We start from the raw sequence: 16,504 nt of genomic DNA on the forward strand, positions 1-16,504 counted from the left end.
GTGTTTTGGTTGCTGATTATGTGTTTTGTGTGTGGGTTGGGAGGCGGGAGGGTTTTGGGATTGCCCGAATTTTAGGATTTTTACAGGGGCGCATGCGGTTTACCTGGTGGTGGTTGCAGCGCGCTTTTCCGGAGGAGTTTGGTCGGTGGTTCACAGATGCCTATGTTCGTGGGGTTGCCTTTGGGTCGGCGGGTGCCTTGGTGGCAAGGTGATGTTCTCGTCTTGGGTGAGGTTGGGGTGTTGATGGGGGGGTTTAGAGGGGTTGGGGGGTTTCGGGGTTTGCTTTGCTATGCGCTCCCTTTCCGCTTCTTGGGGTGTCCTTGGCGGGGGTTGCGTGTGTTTGTGTGTCTCCCCCCTTGAGATGCTGCTGCTCCTGTGTGTGTGTGGTGTGTTTCCGTACCTCCGGGTGCCGGTTGTGTCCGTATGCGTGTGGGTGTGTGGTTTTGAGGGGGGTTTTGGCTCCTGCGTGGGCCTGGGTTTTCTGCTGTACTGTTTTCTACTGTTCCTTTTGTGGCCGTGTTTCGCTTTGGCCTGTAACCCATTATTTTGCGTGCTTGGGTGCTGTGTGGTGTGCCGTGGTGGTGTGGGTGGTGTGAGTGTGTTTGTCTTGTTGTTTAGAGTGTGTTTAGTGTGTGTGTACATAATTTCTTCTCATTTAGTGTATATCATTTTCCTGGGTAGCGCGTGTATGGTCCTATGCTCCTTTGTTCTTCTGTGTGTGTGGTAGGCGTGGTTTTGTGCACGTGATTCTATATCCACGTCTGTGTATGTTTGTGTTATTGGTTCCAGGTGTGTTTAAATGTTATTTATGTACTTTATTGTTAATTTATTTTTCATGTAATTTTCTTGGCCATGTTCTGTGTTGCTATGTAGATTTGAACTGTTTAGCCTATTGTTTACATGTACTGTTTTAGCACTTATTTCCCTGTACTGTTTAGCCCATTGCTTCAATGCGTTTTTATTTTGTTCAGCGCTTGTGTTTGTTTTGCGGTTACTGTTATTGTTTAGTGTACAGACTGTTTATTCCTGTGTACTGTTCCTTCATTGGTGTACTTGATGTGTACAGGTTTGCGTTGTTTTGTGTGTTCTTGTATTTGTGTAATTTATAAAAATAAAAAAAAAAAAAGAAAGTTAGTCCATATTCCGCCCAACGCGATTACAGGTAGGAACCTGTAGTTATACTCATTGGTGGTGTCTAGCTGTCGTAAAGGTGTCACCGAAAGACTTACGAGTAACGTAAGTGTTATCTTTGTTGTTATCGTAGTTAGTATTTGTTGAATAAACTGTGTTGTTAAAGTTGAACGCTGTCTCTTACACACTGCACTATTATTGATTTACAAATGTTCTGCCACGTTACCTGAAGTTATTATTCTGAAATTGAAGGCTGCGTCTTGAGACTCGAGCTCGATTCATAGCACCAGACAACAACATAATTGTTGAGAGAACCCGTGACCTACCCATTAGATTGGCTGTCAGCCAAGGACGGAGGTCGACGGCCTAGTGGTAAGGATCTTAAACTTTTGAGGTCTCTGCCTTTGCTCGCGTCTCATAATTTTTCTATGGTCTCTATAGTAGGGTATGAGCTGCTTACTACACTTTACATGTTAATTAAGCAGTCCTTTCCGCCAGAGGCCCATCTGTCGGAATTCCAACACACACATAATAACATGGTTATCACCTTAAAGAAAAGAGAATGGGTGATTCCGTGACGTCATCGATGTCACGTATTTACATTACTCAAAATCTGTTTATACCACAGTCTAGTGTTTAAATTTAATAAAAAAGTGTTCACTAAAACTGAATATAATTTTCAACACTAGGAATATAGCTTAATGCTCTATTCCTCAACCCTTCCACTGTTCAGGGGTCCTGAGGACAATTACACCCCTGTGTGCAAGAAAAAAAAAATCATTTTTTTTTCGTCTTCTAAACATGTTAATTTGTGTCCCCTGAGCACGGGAAAAATAAAAAAAATCGTAGGTGACATATTTTGGGCGCAATTGACCGAGGAAGTCTGGCAAAAAATGGGCGTTGACAGAGTGGTCGTAATAGCCGGTCACCGTCACCCGCGCTGACAGATGAGAGTTGCCACAAAGATATTATCATTTAATTATTTCTATGTCTCTGATTGATTTTTTCTTAGTTTTTTGCATTAATATTATTCAATAGTGTGTATTGTAATATATGTATATAATAAAAGTGGTGAATAATCGCTATACTCAAAAGTAGTGTGCATATTAGTGATTCAATTATTATGTTTATAAAACAGTAAACAAATAGTTTTGCTGCTATTACACTCTATACACAGGTTATATATAAGTATCTGCATGTTTTGTTCACCATAACGAACCACTAAGTTGGTATTGAGAGTCGAAAAGCAACGAAGAGTTACCGCTACACACCAGCAACCACTCATTGCCACTCCCTCAACAACGCCTCACTCGCCACTCACCCACTTTTTCCTCCCACCATCCCGTTTTATATTTTATTCGCAATATACAGACGTTATATATAAGAAACTACATGTTTTGTTCACCACAAGTGTACAACTAAGCAGATATAGTTAGTTTAGGCATTAAGAGCCATCGCTACACACACAATCAGCTAGCGGCTGCCTCACTCACTCAAGGCCACACGCACTAAACTTTCTCCCCCAACAATACCGTTTGTGGTGTTATGACACTATATACAGACGTTATATATAAGTATGTATATGTTTTGTTCATCACAACTGTACAGCTAAGCTGACATAGTTAGTTCAGGCAATAAGAATCGTCGCTATACACACAGTCAGCTGGCGGCTCCCTCACTCATTCAAGGTCACATGCACTAAACTTTCTCCCCCAACAATACTGTTTGCAGTGTTATTACACTATATACACATATTATATATAAGTATCTACACGTTGTATGCACCGTAACTGTACACCTAAGCTTATAGAGTGCCCAAAGAGCATAGTGGCCACCCTCTACATAACCAGACAAATCATGCACACGACGTCACCTCCGTCACTCAAATGGCTCCTCCCAGCATAACCCTTTTGCTGTTATTACACTAATACACACACATTATATATAAGTATCTACATTTGTGTTTACCATAGAGAACCACTGACCTGGTATGGTGAATGCAGACAATAACAGGTGCCCACACAGTCAGTAAACGATGCTATCTCCCTCCGTCTCTCAGCATCACTCGTCCCACAGCACTAATTATTACAACAATCCTGCTATTATTTCAACCCTGGTTATTTATATCACAGTCAGGGGTCATCTGTAATATTGTCATCGCTAAATAATAGCAATAATATATTAATTTTGACATTTTTCGGCGATGCTGTGGTCACAAGCTAAACAGCAATGCTGTTTGCTCATGCTGCGTGCGCCAGCCTTGGTTGCTCCAATAGTACTGTGCCTCTCACACCTGAGAATATTGCCCACGATTTTAAAAAAAAATGGCGTTTGTTTACAAGAGCCCTGAGGAAGCTAATGTGAACCCCGTGTAGCCGCGGGCCATTTGAATCAAGCCTGGCACCCTTGGACATATATATACTCCATGCGCACGGTGGGACATGTTACTCAGGGTGTATATATACGCCATGCGCAGTTTAAGGGTTAAACATAAATAAAACCAACAAACATTTGCGTTCATCTCCCTCCGGGAGCGTCGTCACGTACACACTGAGACAATTCACTTAATTACTTACTCACTTAATTATTTACTTGCTTAATTAACTAACTTATTACTAAGAACTATCTAAGAAAATTAATAAAAAAAAATTATCTTATTAAAGTCAATTTAAAAAAAATTAAACTGCCAGGATTTTCCCACATAATTTATGGTCCTCGAAGAACCGTATTCAAGATCCTGATTAGGATCTATCTCTCTCTCTCTCTCTCTATCTCTCTCTCTCTCTCTCTCTCTCTCTCTCTCTCTCTCTCTCTCTCTCTCTCTCTCTCTCTCTCTCTCTCTCTCTCTCTCTCTCTCTCTCGCTCTCTCTCGCTCTCTCTCGCTCTCTCTCTCTCTCTCTCTCTCTCTCTATCTCTCTCTATCTCTCTCTATCTCTTTATCTCTCTATCTCTCTCTATCTCTCTCTCTCTCTCTCTCTCTCGCTCTCGCTCTCTCTCTCTCTCTCTCTCTCTCTCTCTCTCTCTCTCTCTCTCTCTCTCTCTCTTTATATATATATATATATATATATATATATATATATATATATATATATATATATATATATATATATATATATATATATATATATATATATATATATATATAACATTAGTGCAATATTTACACAATCTTTACATATACATTAAATATAACAGGAAGACACTGCTGTACATTTTGCATTTTTCTAGCCTAACTTTTTCAATCTCGGCATATAGCAAACAGAACTTACAACAAGCACTATTATTGTTCAAGGGCCTGTACCAAAAGAACAATGGTGCTTTTTCATTACAAGAGGTTGATAAGAGGCTAATGTACTCATAAATGTATATGCTTTTTGTAATTTTAAGTGTTTATATAAACATTACTTTTTAATATTGCACCATTACTGTAACAATTACTGCATGCCCCATTATTTACAACTAATTCTTGCACAAGGGTAGGACATTTTTAGGCTAGTGTTGTATAGCAACCTAGTCTAATTTATTGTGCTAACCTGGTGTAAGGGTAAGCATTTTACACTTGCCTAGAGTTGAACATATATTGCAACCTAGCAAGCACATATTTTTATGCAGTATTCATGACAACCCCAGTTGTGTTGTCTACATAATATTACCATAACTGTAGTAATAATTTAACTATAATCATTTCACCTTTGAGTGTTAATCTGTGTCTCTGTACCAACCAAGAATGATAAAGAAGGGCTAACTTGAGGAAATTCCAGCATTGATGCAGGCTTGCCACTCAAATTATTGTGTGTATGATTATATAGTGTATATTTTAGATGATAAGCAGCTCTAGTTCGGAAACTAGTGGCTCTACTGATTCAAGTGCCAGAAACAGTCCAAATCACAGTCCAACAAGGCTAGCAAATACTGCCATGATGTCTACTGCCAAAAATGTAAAAGCGACCCTCACTGGCATGAAGGGCCACTTAACCCGACAGATCAAAAAATGTGAGTATTTAAGTAATCAAACTCCAGTTAATTATGTAGAACTGGAAGGATTCCGTCCTCTGCCTCTGGGGGGCGTGGACGTCGGGCTCTGGCTGCCAGTAGCTGTTTGTTGCTGACTGGTGGTGGTTGCTCGTTGCTGTGGGGCGCCAGCTGACTGAGGCGGAGGTCAGCAATATGGCGGCGGCTGGTGGTGGCCGCATCCGCCGTGTGAATACTGCTCGGCTGGAGTTCTCTGCACCGGTGGATTGGGAACTAGTGGCGGCTGCGCTTTTGGATGTCCTTCAGGTGGATATTAAAGATCTCCTCGGTCTCGAGAAATTTTCTCCCACTCGAGTGGCGGTGACGTTTGCCACGTCACCTGGATACGAGCGGTTTGTGGGGTGTTGGAACGAGCGGACGACTCCCCTTTCTCATTCGGCTGTGTCTGTGACTGTCTCTGATCCGTGGGGTCCACTGACCTTTGTGAGCGTGCACGGGGTACCTGTTACGTTTCCAGAGGTGGAGCTTTCTTCTGTGTTTACGAGGTATGGTATGGTGTTGCGTCATCGGTACAACTTGTTTAGTGCCGGGCGGCTGCGGGGCCTCCGGCTGGGTACTCGCACGCTGCATATGCGCCTCAAGGAGCCCATCCCCTCCAAGGTTATGTGCTGTGGTCTTCCGCTCCGGGTTTTCTATCCAGGGCAGGCCCGCACGTGCTTCCGCTGTGGGGAGGAGGGCCATGACGCTGCCCAGTGTGAGGTTCCTCGACTGGAGACTGCTTCTGTATTCAGTGTGGGGGATTTTCCCCCCCTCCGTGAGGATGGTGCATCCCTGGCTGGTCCTCGGCGTGGGGATGTGAATGGTGGGGCACCTGCGACTGTTGTGCCTGGTGGTGCACCTGCGACTGTTGTGCCTGGTGGTGCACCTGCGACTGCTGTGCCTGGTGGTGCACCTGCGACTGTTGTGCCTGGTGGTGCACCTGCGACTGTTGTGCCTGGTGGTGCACCTGCGACTGTTGTGCCTGGTGGTGCACCTGCGACTGCTGTGCCTGGTGGTGCACCTGCGGCTGTTGTGCCTGGTGGTGCACCTGCGACTGCTGTGCCTGCTGGTTCGTCTGTGCCTGTAGTGTCTCCTGTGCCAGCTGTGGTGGAGGACGTGGCTGCTTCTGATTCCCGTCTTCTACTTCCGGTGGATGTGGAGGTGCATCCTGTTCCTGGTGCTTCGTTGGTGAATGGGCATGGTGTTGGGAGTGTCGTCTCGGTGCCTCCCGTTGTAGGCGATGCTTTCACTGAGGGTGATGGAAGCGTCGTCGTTGGTGCCGGCGTTCCTGTTGCATGCATTGCGAGTCCGCCTTCTGCTCCCCCTGCGGGTGCGTGCCATGAGGGGGCGTTGCCCTCCCTTGCTCCTCGCCGGAAGCGCGTTGCGGGGGCGCGCTCACGCAGTCGAGAGCCCCCTGGCAAACGGACTGAGGCTTCGCGGAGTTGTGCCTTGGGTGGTGCCCCCCCTCCTCCTCCTAATTCTCCTGTGTCTGATATGGATTCCGGAAGTGATGCAGTGCCGGTTGGCAGCAAGAATTCCTCGTCGGTGGTGGACGTTGGTGATACCTGGTCAGTGGCAGCGGGGTCTCGCCGTGCTTCGCTGGGTGATGCCGGCACTGTTCGCCTCCTGCGGGATCAGAGGCCAGGCGTTATGGTGGATTCCCCGGGGCGGCGGCAGTTTGAGCCTCAGGATGATGACGGCGCCTCTGCAGTGGGTGGCTCTGTGCCCTCTGGTGGTCCTGGAGGGGCTGGGGGTCATTAATGGGTTAGATGGCGCCTGCTATTGTTTGTGCGTCTTTGAATGTTCGTGGTCTGAATGCTTTGGCGGTCCAATTGGGCCTTGTGGATGTGCTTCGGGAGCAGCGGGTGGATGTGGCTCTGATCCAAGAGCACAATGTTCGGGATGTGTCTGTGTTGCAGGGGTTGTGTGCTGAGTATCATGTTGTGTTGAACCCGCCGAGGACGTCCTTTGGGGGAATGCTGATGTTGTTTTCGCGGAGAGCATCCATTTCCGTGCTTCACACGGAAATGGATGAAGAAGGGCGGACCTTGTTTGTTCGGGCTGAGTATTTGGGGGTTGTGATTCCGTTCTTGACAGTGTACGCCCCTTCTGGGGTGGCGCATCGTCAGGACCGGGAGCTGTTTTTTCGGGAGGGGCTTTTGCCATACCTGCGGCATGATACGCGGGATTTGATCTTTGGGCGGGATTTTAATTGTGTTACGTGTGTGAGGGATTGCTCTAGTGCTCACCCTCGGAATGTTTCGGCCGCTTTAATTGAGGTTTTGCGTGCGTGCGGGTTTCGCGATGCGGCTGTTTTGTGTGGCGGCTCGTTGGAGTATACCTTCGCTGTGCGTGGGGCGAGTTCTAGGTTGGATAGGTTCTATGTTTCTGGTGGGGAGTGTTCGGTTTTTGATTTTCGCACGGTCCCGGTGGCTTTCTCGGATCATTGTATGGTGGTTGTCCGGGTTGGTGTCCGGAGTCAGGTGCGGGTGGGGCCTGGGTGGTGGAAACTCAATTGTCGGTTATTGCGTTGTCCACGTATTTGTGCGCAGTTTCGGGCCTGGTGGGTTGGCACCGTTGCCCGGAAGGCTGATTTCTCCTCTTTGTTCGTTTGGTGGGAGTGGTGTAAGGTGGAGTGTCGGAGGATTTTTGGGATTGTTGCTAAGCGGGAGGCTGCCGGGAGGTTTGGTCTGCTGCGGTTCTTTCAGGCGCGTTTGTCTTCTTTATATGTGCGGTTGAATGCTGGGGTTGACTGCTTTAGTGAGATTGCTGAGTGTAAGGAGCGTATTTGTGATTTGCGTGCGGTGTTGGCTGACGGTGTTCGCGTGCGTGCTCGTGTAGCTGAGCGGGTGGATGGGGAGAGGCTCTCTCCCTTTCTTTTAGGGAGGGAGAAGGCTGCTAGGGGTTCTGTTCTTCTCAAGGGCCTTCGGCGGCCTGATGGGTCTGTGATTTCTAGCACGGAGGGTGTTCTGCTTACCGCGCGGCGGGAGTTAGAGGCACTCTATGGGGAGGTGCATGGTGATAGTGTGCTCGCGGGTTCCTTTTTGGACAGGTGCTTCCCCGGTTTGTCGCGCTCGGAGTGTGACCGGTTGGTGCAGGATGTTTCCACGGTGGAGCTCCTGGAGGTGGTTCGGGCGTTTCGTTCTGGGAGAGTGCCGGGTGCGGATGGCCTGCCCATTGAGTTCTACCTTACCTTTTGGGATGTGTTGAGGAAGGGGGGTGCTTTTGGAAGTGGTGCAGGCGTGTTTGCGTTTGGGTGCTCTGCCTGATTCCTTTTGTGACGGGATCGTGCGGCTACTCCCGAAGCCAGGCGATTTACAGTTGTTTTCCAATTGGAGGCCTATTACGCTCTTAAATGTTGATTATAAAATTCTTTCTAAGGTTTTAGCGCGTCGATGTCGGGGTGTCGTTGCGTCGGTGGTCTCTATGGAGCAATTTTGTGGTGTGCCTGGCCGTGCCCTGATGCATTGCAATGCCTTACTTCGTGACGTGCTTCTCTATGCGTCCGAGTATCGGCTTTCGGCGGCTATGATCAGCTTGGACTGGTCCAAGGCCTTTGATCGGGTGTCTTTAGAGTTTGTTTTTAGTGCTATGGAGAGGCTTGGTTTTCCGGTGGTGTTTGTGGGGTGGGTCCGTTTGTTGTTTGTCCGGAGTCGCAGTCGCGTTTGTGTGAATGGGTTTTTTAGCTCATTTTTTCCTATTTGCCGTTCCGTTCGTCAGGGGTGTCCCATGTCCATGCTTTTGTATGTGATTTTTCAGGAACCTCTTTTCCGGGCGGTGAAAGCGTGTTCCTTGATCGTGCCTCCTTGTCTGCCGTCCGGTCTCCGGCTACCCGTTTGCGGGTATGCTGACGACACCATTCTATTTGTAGCTTCGGAGGATTCTGTTGAAGCTGTCCAGGACGTTCTCCTGCGGTTTGAGTCCGCTACGGGGGCCGTTCTTAATCGGGCGAAGTCGGGGTTGATGGGGATCGGTGAGTGGGCCTCCCGCCTGGTGTGGGATAGGTCGTGGTTTCCGGTGGTCTCCTCGATTCGGGTTCTTGGGGTTACTTGGTTTGTCTCCTATGACCACTCCTTGGAGTGGAATTGGGGTGCTGTCTCTCGGTCGGTTGGTGTTGCAGTTGGCCTTTTGTCGCGTCGTCCCTTGACGATTTATCAGAGGGGACTGCTTGTTGCGTGTAAGGTCTTGTCGCGTGTCTGGTTTGCGGCTCGATGTTTCCCGTTGGATCGTCGGAAGGCCTTGAGTTTGGAGTGTGTGGTGTATAGATATGTATGGTGTGGGCGTTATCAACCGGTGCGCCGTTCGACGTTGGTGTTAGGGGTGAGAGAGGGGGGTGTTGGCATTCCTGACGTCTTCACGAAGGCCAAGGCCCTCTTCTGGGTCTCGTTGCGTCGGGGGCTGGCTCTCGGTGGGGGGTTGAATACGCTGGGTGTGTTTTTCTGCTCGCTTCGCTTCAGTTTTTTGGTTGATTTGGGGGTTTGTCAGGAGGTGGCCTTGTTTACCCCCCCTGTTTATTCTTGGGCCGTGGGGATTCTTCGGGAGCTCTGCCGCCATCCTGGGTTTCTGTCTTTCTCGTGCAAGGATGTGTATGGGGTGTTGTTGCCCCGGGTGCGGCCTCGAGTGGAGGGCTTGTTCCCGTGTTGGGATTGGGGTGGAATCTGGTCGTGTTTGGGGGCACGGTTCTTGGCGCCTCAGCAGCGTGAATTGCTGTTTCGGGTTTTGCATTTGTCGCTGGCGACAAATGAGCGGTTGTGTATGCTTGGCTTGCGTGATTCTGGGGCGTGTGTTCATTGTGGTTTATGTGAATCGCAGGTGCATGTATTTTATTTTTGTGTCCGGTTACAGGGGTTGGTGGACTGGTTTCGGGATGTCCTGGAGGTGTTTTGTGGTCCGGGTTGTCGGGGTGATGTTTTGCAGTTTTTGTTTTTGTATTTTCCGGCTTGTCCGCTGCGGGTGCGTAATACATTATGTGTTTTGGTTGCTGATTATGTGTTTTGTGTGTGGGTTGGGAGGCGGGAGGGTTTTGGGATTGCCCGAATTTTAGGATTTTTACAGGGGCGCATGCGGTTTACCTGGTGGTGGTTGCAGCGCGCTTTTCCGGAGGAGTTTGGTCGGTGGTTCACAGATGCCTATGTTCGTGGGGTTGCCTTTGGGTCGGCGGGTGCCTTGGTGGCAAGGTGATGTTCTCGTCTTGGGTGAGGTTGGGGTGTTGATGGGGGGGTTTAGAGGGGTTGGGGGGTTTCGGGGTTTGCTTTGCTATGCGCTCCCTTTCCGCTTCTTGGGGTGTCCTTGGCGGGGGTTGCGTGTGTTTGTGTGTCTCCCCCCTTGAGATGCTGCTGCTCCTGTGTGTGTGTGGTGTGTTTCCGTACCTCCGGGTGCCGGTTGTGTCCGTATGCGTGTGGGTGTGTGGTTTTGAGGGGGGTTTTGGCTCCTGCGTGGGCCTGGGTTTTCTGCTATACTGTTTTCTACTGTTCCTTTTGTGGCCGTGTTTCGCTTTGGCCTGTAACCCATTATTTTGCGTGCTTGGGTGCTGTGTGGTGTGCCGTGGTGGTGTGGGTGGTGTGAGTGTGTTTGTCTTGTTGTTTAGAGTGTGTTTAGTGTGTGTGTACATAATTTCTTCTCATTTAGTGTATATCATTTTCCTGGGTAGCGCGTGTATGGTCCTATGCTCCTTTGTTCTTCTGTGTGTGTGGTAGGCGTGGTTTTGTGCACGTGATTCTATATCCACGTCTGTGTATGTTTGTGTTATTGGTTCCAGGTGTGTTTAAATGTTATTTATGTACTTTATTGTTAATTTATTTTTCATGTAATTTTCTTGGCCATGTTCTGTGTTGCTATGTAGATTTGAACTGTTTAGCCTATTGTTTACATGTACTGTTTTAGCACTTATTTCCCTGTACTGTTTAGCCCATTGCTTCAATGCGTTTTTATTTTGTTCAGCGCTTGTGTTTGTTTTGCGGTTACTGTTATTGTTTAGTGTACAGACTGTTTATTCCTGTGTACTGTTCCTTCATTGGTGTACTTGATGTGTACAGGTTTGCGTTGTTTTGTGTGTTCTTGTATTTGTGTAATTTATAAAAAAAAAAAAAAAAAAAAAAAAGAAAGTTAGTCCATATTCCGCCCAACGCGATTACAGGTAGGAACCTGTAGTTATACTCATTGGTGGTGTCTAGCTGTCGTAAAGGTGTCACCGGAAGACTTACGAGTAACGTAAGTGTTATCTTTGTTGTTATCGTAGTTAGTATTTGTTGAATAAACTGTGTTGTTAAAGTTGAACGCTGTCTCTTACACACTGCACTATTATTGATTTACAAATGTTCTGCCACGTTACCTGAAGTTATTATTCTGAAATTGAAGGCTGCGTCTTGAGACTCGAGCTCGATTCATAGCACCAGACAACAACATAATTGTTGAGAGAACCCGTGACCTACCCATTAGATTGGCTGTCAGCCAAGGACGGAGGTCGACGGCCTAGTGGTAAGGATCTTAAACTTTTGAGGTCTCTGCCTTTGCTCGCGTCTCATAATTTTTCTATGGTCTCTATAGTAGGGTATGAGCTGCTTACTACACTTTACATGTTAATTAAGCAGTCCTTTCCGCCAGAGGCCCATCTGTCGGAATTCCAACACACACATAATAACATGGTTATCACCTTAAAGAAAAGAGAATGGGTGATTCCGTGACGTCATCGATGTCACGTATTTACATTACTCAAAATCTGTTTATACCACAGTCTAGTGTTTAAATTTAATAAAAAAGTGTTCACTAAAACTGAATATAATTTTCAACACTAGGAATATAGCTTAATGCTCTATTCCTCAACCCTTCCACTGTTCAGGGGTCCTGAGGACAATTACACCCCTGTGTGCAAGAAAAAAAAAATCATTTTTTTTTCGTCTTCTAAACATGTTAATTTGTGTCCCCTGAGCACGGGAAAAATAGAAAAAATCGTAGGTGACATATTTTGGGCGCAATTGACCGAGGAAGTCTGGCAAAAAATGGGCGTTGACAGAGTGGTCGTAATAGCCGGTCACCGTCACCCGCGCTGACAGATGAGAGTTGCCACAAAGATATTATCATTTAATTATTTCTATGTCTCTGATTGATTTTTTCTTAGTTTTTTGCATTAATATTATTCAATAGTGTGTATTGTAATATATGTATATAATAAAAGTGGTGAATAATCGCTATACTCAAAAGTAGTGTGCATATTAGTGATTCAATTATTATGTTTATAAAACAGTAAACAAATAGTTTTGCTGCTATTACACTCTATACACAGGTTATATATAAGTATCTGCATGTTTTGTTCACCATAACGAACCACTAAGTTGGTATTGAGAGTCGAAAAGCAACGAAGAGTTACCGCTACACACCAGCAACCACTCATTGCCACTCCCTCAACAACGCTTCACTCGCCACTCACCCACTTTTTCCTCCCACCATCCCGTTTTATATTTTATTCGCAATATACAGACGTTATATATAAGAAACTACATGTTTTGTTCACCACAAGTGTACAACTAAGCAGATATAGTTAGTTTAGGCATTAAGAGCCATCGCTACACACACAATCAGCTAGCGGCTGCCTCACTCACTCAAGGCCACACGCACTAAACTTTCTCCCCCAACAATACAGTTTGTGGTGTTATGACACTATATACAGACGTTATATATAAGTATGTATATGTTTTGTTCATCACAACTGTACAGCTAAGCTGACATAGTTAGTTCAGGCAATAAGAATCGTCGCTATACACACAGTCAGCTGGCGGCTCCCTCACTCATTCAAGGTCATATGCACTAAACTTTCTCCCCCAACAATACTGTTTGCAGTGTTATTACACTATATACACATATTATATATAAGTATCTACACGTTGTATGCACCGTAACTGTACACCTAAGCTTATAGAGTGCCCAAAGAGCATAGTGGCCACCCTCTACACAACCAGACAAATCATGCACACGACGTCACCTCCGTCACTCAAATGGCTCCTCCCAGCATAATCCTTTTGCTGTTATTACACTAATACACACACATTATATATAAGTATCTACATTTGTGTTTACCATAGAGAACCACTGACCTGGTATGGTGAATGCAGACAATAACAGGTGCCCACACAGTCAGTAAACGATGCTATCTCCCTCCGTCTCTCAGCATCACTCGTCCCACAGCACTAATTATTACAACAATCCTGCTATTATTTCAACCCTGGTTATTTATATCACAGTCAGGGGTCATCTGTAATATTGTCATCGCTAAATAATAGCAATAATATATTAATTTTGACATTTTTCGGCGATGCTGTGGTCACAAGCTAAACAGCAATGCTGTTTGCTCATGCTGCGTGCGCCAGCCTTGGTTGCTCCAATAGTACTGTGCCTCTCACACCTGAGAATATTGCCCACGATTTAAAAAAAAAATGGCGTTTGTTTACAAGAGCCCTGAGGAAGCTAATGTGAACCCCGTGTAGCCGCGGGCCATTTGAATCAAGCCTGGCACCCTTGGACATATATATACTCCATGCGCACAGTGGGACATGTTACTCAGGGTGTATATATACGCCATGCGCAGTTTAAGGGTTAAACATAAATAAAACCAACAAACATTTGCGTTCATCTCCCTCCGGGAGCGTCGTCACGTACACACTGAGACAACTCACTTAATTACTTACTCACTTAATTACTTACTCACTTAATTATTTACTTGCTTAATTAACTAACTTATTACTAAGAACTATCTAAGAAAATTAATAAAAAAAAAATTATCTTATTAAAGTCAATTTAAAAAAAAATTAAACTGCCAGGATTTTCCCACATAATTTATGGTCCTCAAAGAACCGTATTCAAGATCCTGATTAGGATCTATCTCTCTCTCTCTCTCTCTCTCTCTCTCTCTCTCTCTCTCTCTCTCTCTCTCTCTCTCTCTCTCTCTCTCTCTCTCTCTCTCTCTCTCTCGCTCTCTCTCTCGCTCTCTCCCGCTCTCTCTTTCTCTCTCTCTCTCTCTCTCTCTCTCTCTCTCTCTCTCTCTCTCTCTCTCTCTCTATCTCTCTCTATCTCTCTCTATCTCTCTCTATCTCTCTATCTCTCTCTCTCTCTCTCTCTCTCTCTCTATATATATATATATATATATATATATATATATATATATATATATATATATATATATATATATATATATATATATATATATATAAAACATTAGTGCAATATTTACACAATCTTTACATATACATTAAATATAACAGGAAGACACTGCTGTACATTTTGCATTTTTCTAGCCTAACTTTTTCAATCTCGGCATATAGCAAACAGAACTTACAACAAGCACTATTATTGTTCAAGGGCCTGTACCAAAAGAACAATGGTGCTTTTTCATTACAAGAGGTTGATAAGAGGCTAATGTACTCATAAATGTATATGCTTTTTTGTAATTTTAAGTGTTTATATAAACATTACTTTTTAATATTGCACCATTACTGTAACAATTACTGCATGCCACATTATTTACAACTAATTCTTGCACAAGGGTAGGACATTTTAGGCTAGTGTTGTATAGCAACCTAGTCTAATTTATTGTGCTAACCTGGTGTAAGGGTAAGCATTTTACACTTGCCTAGAGTTGAACATATATTGCAACCTAGCAAGCACATATTTTTATGCAGTATTCATGACAACCCCAGTTGTGTTGTCTACATAATATTACCATAACTGTAGTAATAATTTAACTATAATCATTTCACCTTTGAGTGTTAATCTGTGTCTCTGTACCAACCAAGAATGATAAAGAAGGGCTAACTTGAGGAAATTCAAGCATTGATGCAGGCTTGCCACTCAAATTATAGTGTGTATGATTATATAGTGTATATTTTAGATGATAAGCAGCTCTAGTTCGGAAACTAGTGGCTCTACTGATTCAAGTGCCAGAAACAGTCCAAATCACAGTCCAACAAGGCTAGCAAATACTGCCATGATGTCTACTGCCAAAAATGTAAAAGCGACCCTCACTGGCATGAAGGGCCACTTAACCCGACAGATCAAAAAATGTGAGTATTTAAGTAATCAAACTCCAGTTAATTATGTAGAACTGGAAGGCTATTATAAGGTTGCACAGACCAAATACCAGCATGTGCTCTAACAAATCCTGAAATATCAGGATATCCTCACAACCACTAATATCAATGAAGAGGCAATGGACGTTGTAATACAAGAAAATGCAGATTACGAAGATGCAATGCATGCAAAGTTACAACACTTTGACAATTTAATAACCACACATAAGGCCAATACAAATATTGCAGCCATAGCTTCCCAAAACCAGACACAACCAGAAGTCAAATTGCCATCACTCAGTCTCCCAACTTTCTCTGGTACAGAGGAAAAGAGTTGGGACAACTTCTGGAACAAATTTGTTGATTCTGTGGATTCTAATGCCACTGTAGCAAAGATGACAAAATTTACATATTTACAGGGTGTCTTAAAGAATGAAGCGTTACAGGTGTTCTGTAATCTGACCTTCACTGATGATGGTTATGACAATGCCGTACAGCTCCTTAAGGATAATTATGCTAAGCCAGAAAGGACTATCAGACTTCTAACCCAGATGCTGTTGGATATTAACCCTCCAAATAGTATAGCTGACTCACTACAAGCCTTTAGATTGGAGCTTGCGTCCTTGCTCAAGGCACTTAAGAACAAGGTTAACTTGGACAAGTCCGATTGGATAATCCAAGTCCATATGAAACGCAAATTACCCAGTGATGTACTGGATAAGTTGTTTGTCTTATATAACAAATCTTCTCTGAGTGTAAAGGAGATAAGCAAAGGATTGCATTCCGTAATAGATAGACAAAGAGATAACCCAGATGGAAAAGCGACATCTAAACCTTCGTCTACCACTAATAGTAAACAACAGAGTACAAACAGTACTCCAAATAAATCTAAAACAACTTCCCCCCTCCCCAAAGTGGAAACAAGGCGGTGTGGGCACATATGCAGTTGGTCCCTCCAAACCTACAGTTAACATGTCACCCAAATCGGTGACTCCCCAAGATGCCGTTAACGTCTGGAAACCATGTGTGGTCTGTGAACAACCACATTCCATATACTATTGCAAAGTTTACCCTGATCGTGCTACACGCATAAAACGACTCAAGGAGTTACGTAAATGTACCAAGTGTATAAGGGCACATCATCCCGACACCTGTACAACTCAAATACGCACCTGTAATAGGTGCCATAAGGGTCAACAACATACAGCACTTTGTGGGGACTCAAGTACAAAGTCTGCCAAACCACAGGAGGAGGAAGGACCTACCACTTCTGTACAGCTTTGTACTGTGTTACCTGACATAAG

At 44.9% G+C, this 16,504-nt stretch overlaps 1 protein-coding gene across 1 annotated transcript; it reads left to right on the forward strand.

Moving 5' to 3' along the window:
• The first annotated feature begins 15,340 nt into the window (after window positions 1-15,340).
• On the forward strand, window positions 15,341-16,171 carry LOC138358476 (uncharacterized). Its single transcript, XM_069316469.1, has one exon. The coding sequence runs from the start codon at window positions 15,341-15,343 to the stop codon at window positions 16,169-16,171; it is 831 nt and encodes a 276-aa protein (XP_069172570.1).
• Window positions 16,172-16,504: the final 333 nt, after the last annotated feature.

The sequence above is a fragment of the Procambarus clarkii genome, chromosome 83 (genome assembly GCF_040958095.1).
Source record: "Procambarus clarkii isolate CNS0578487 chromosome 83, FALCON_Pclarkii_2.0, whole genome shotgun sequence".
Classification (NCBI taxonomy): Eukaryota; Metazoa; Arthropoda; class Malacostraca; order Decapoda; family Cambaridae; genus Procambarus; species Procambarus clarkii.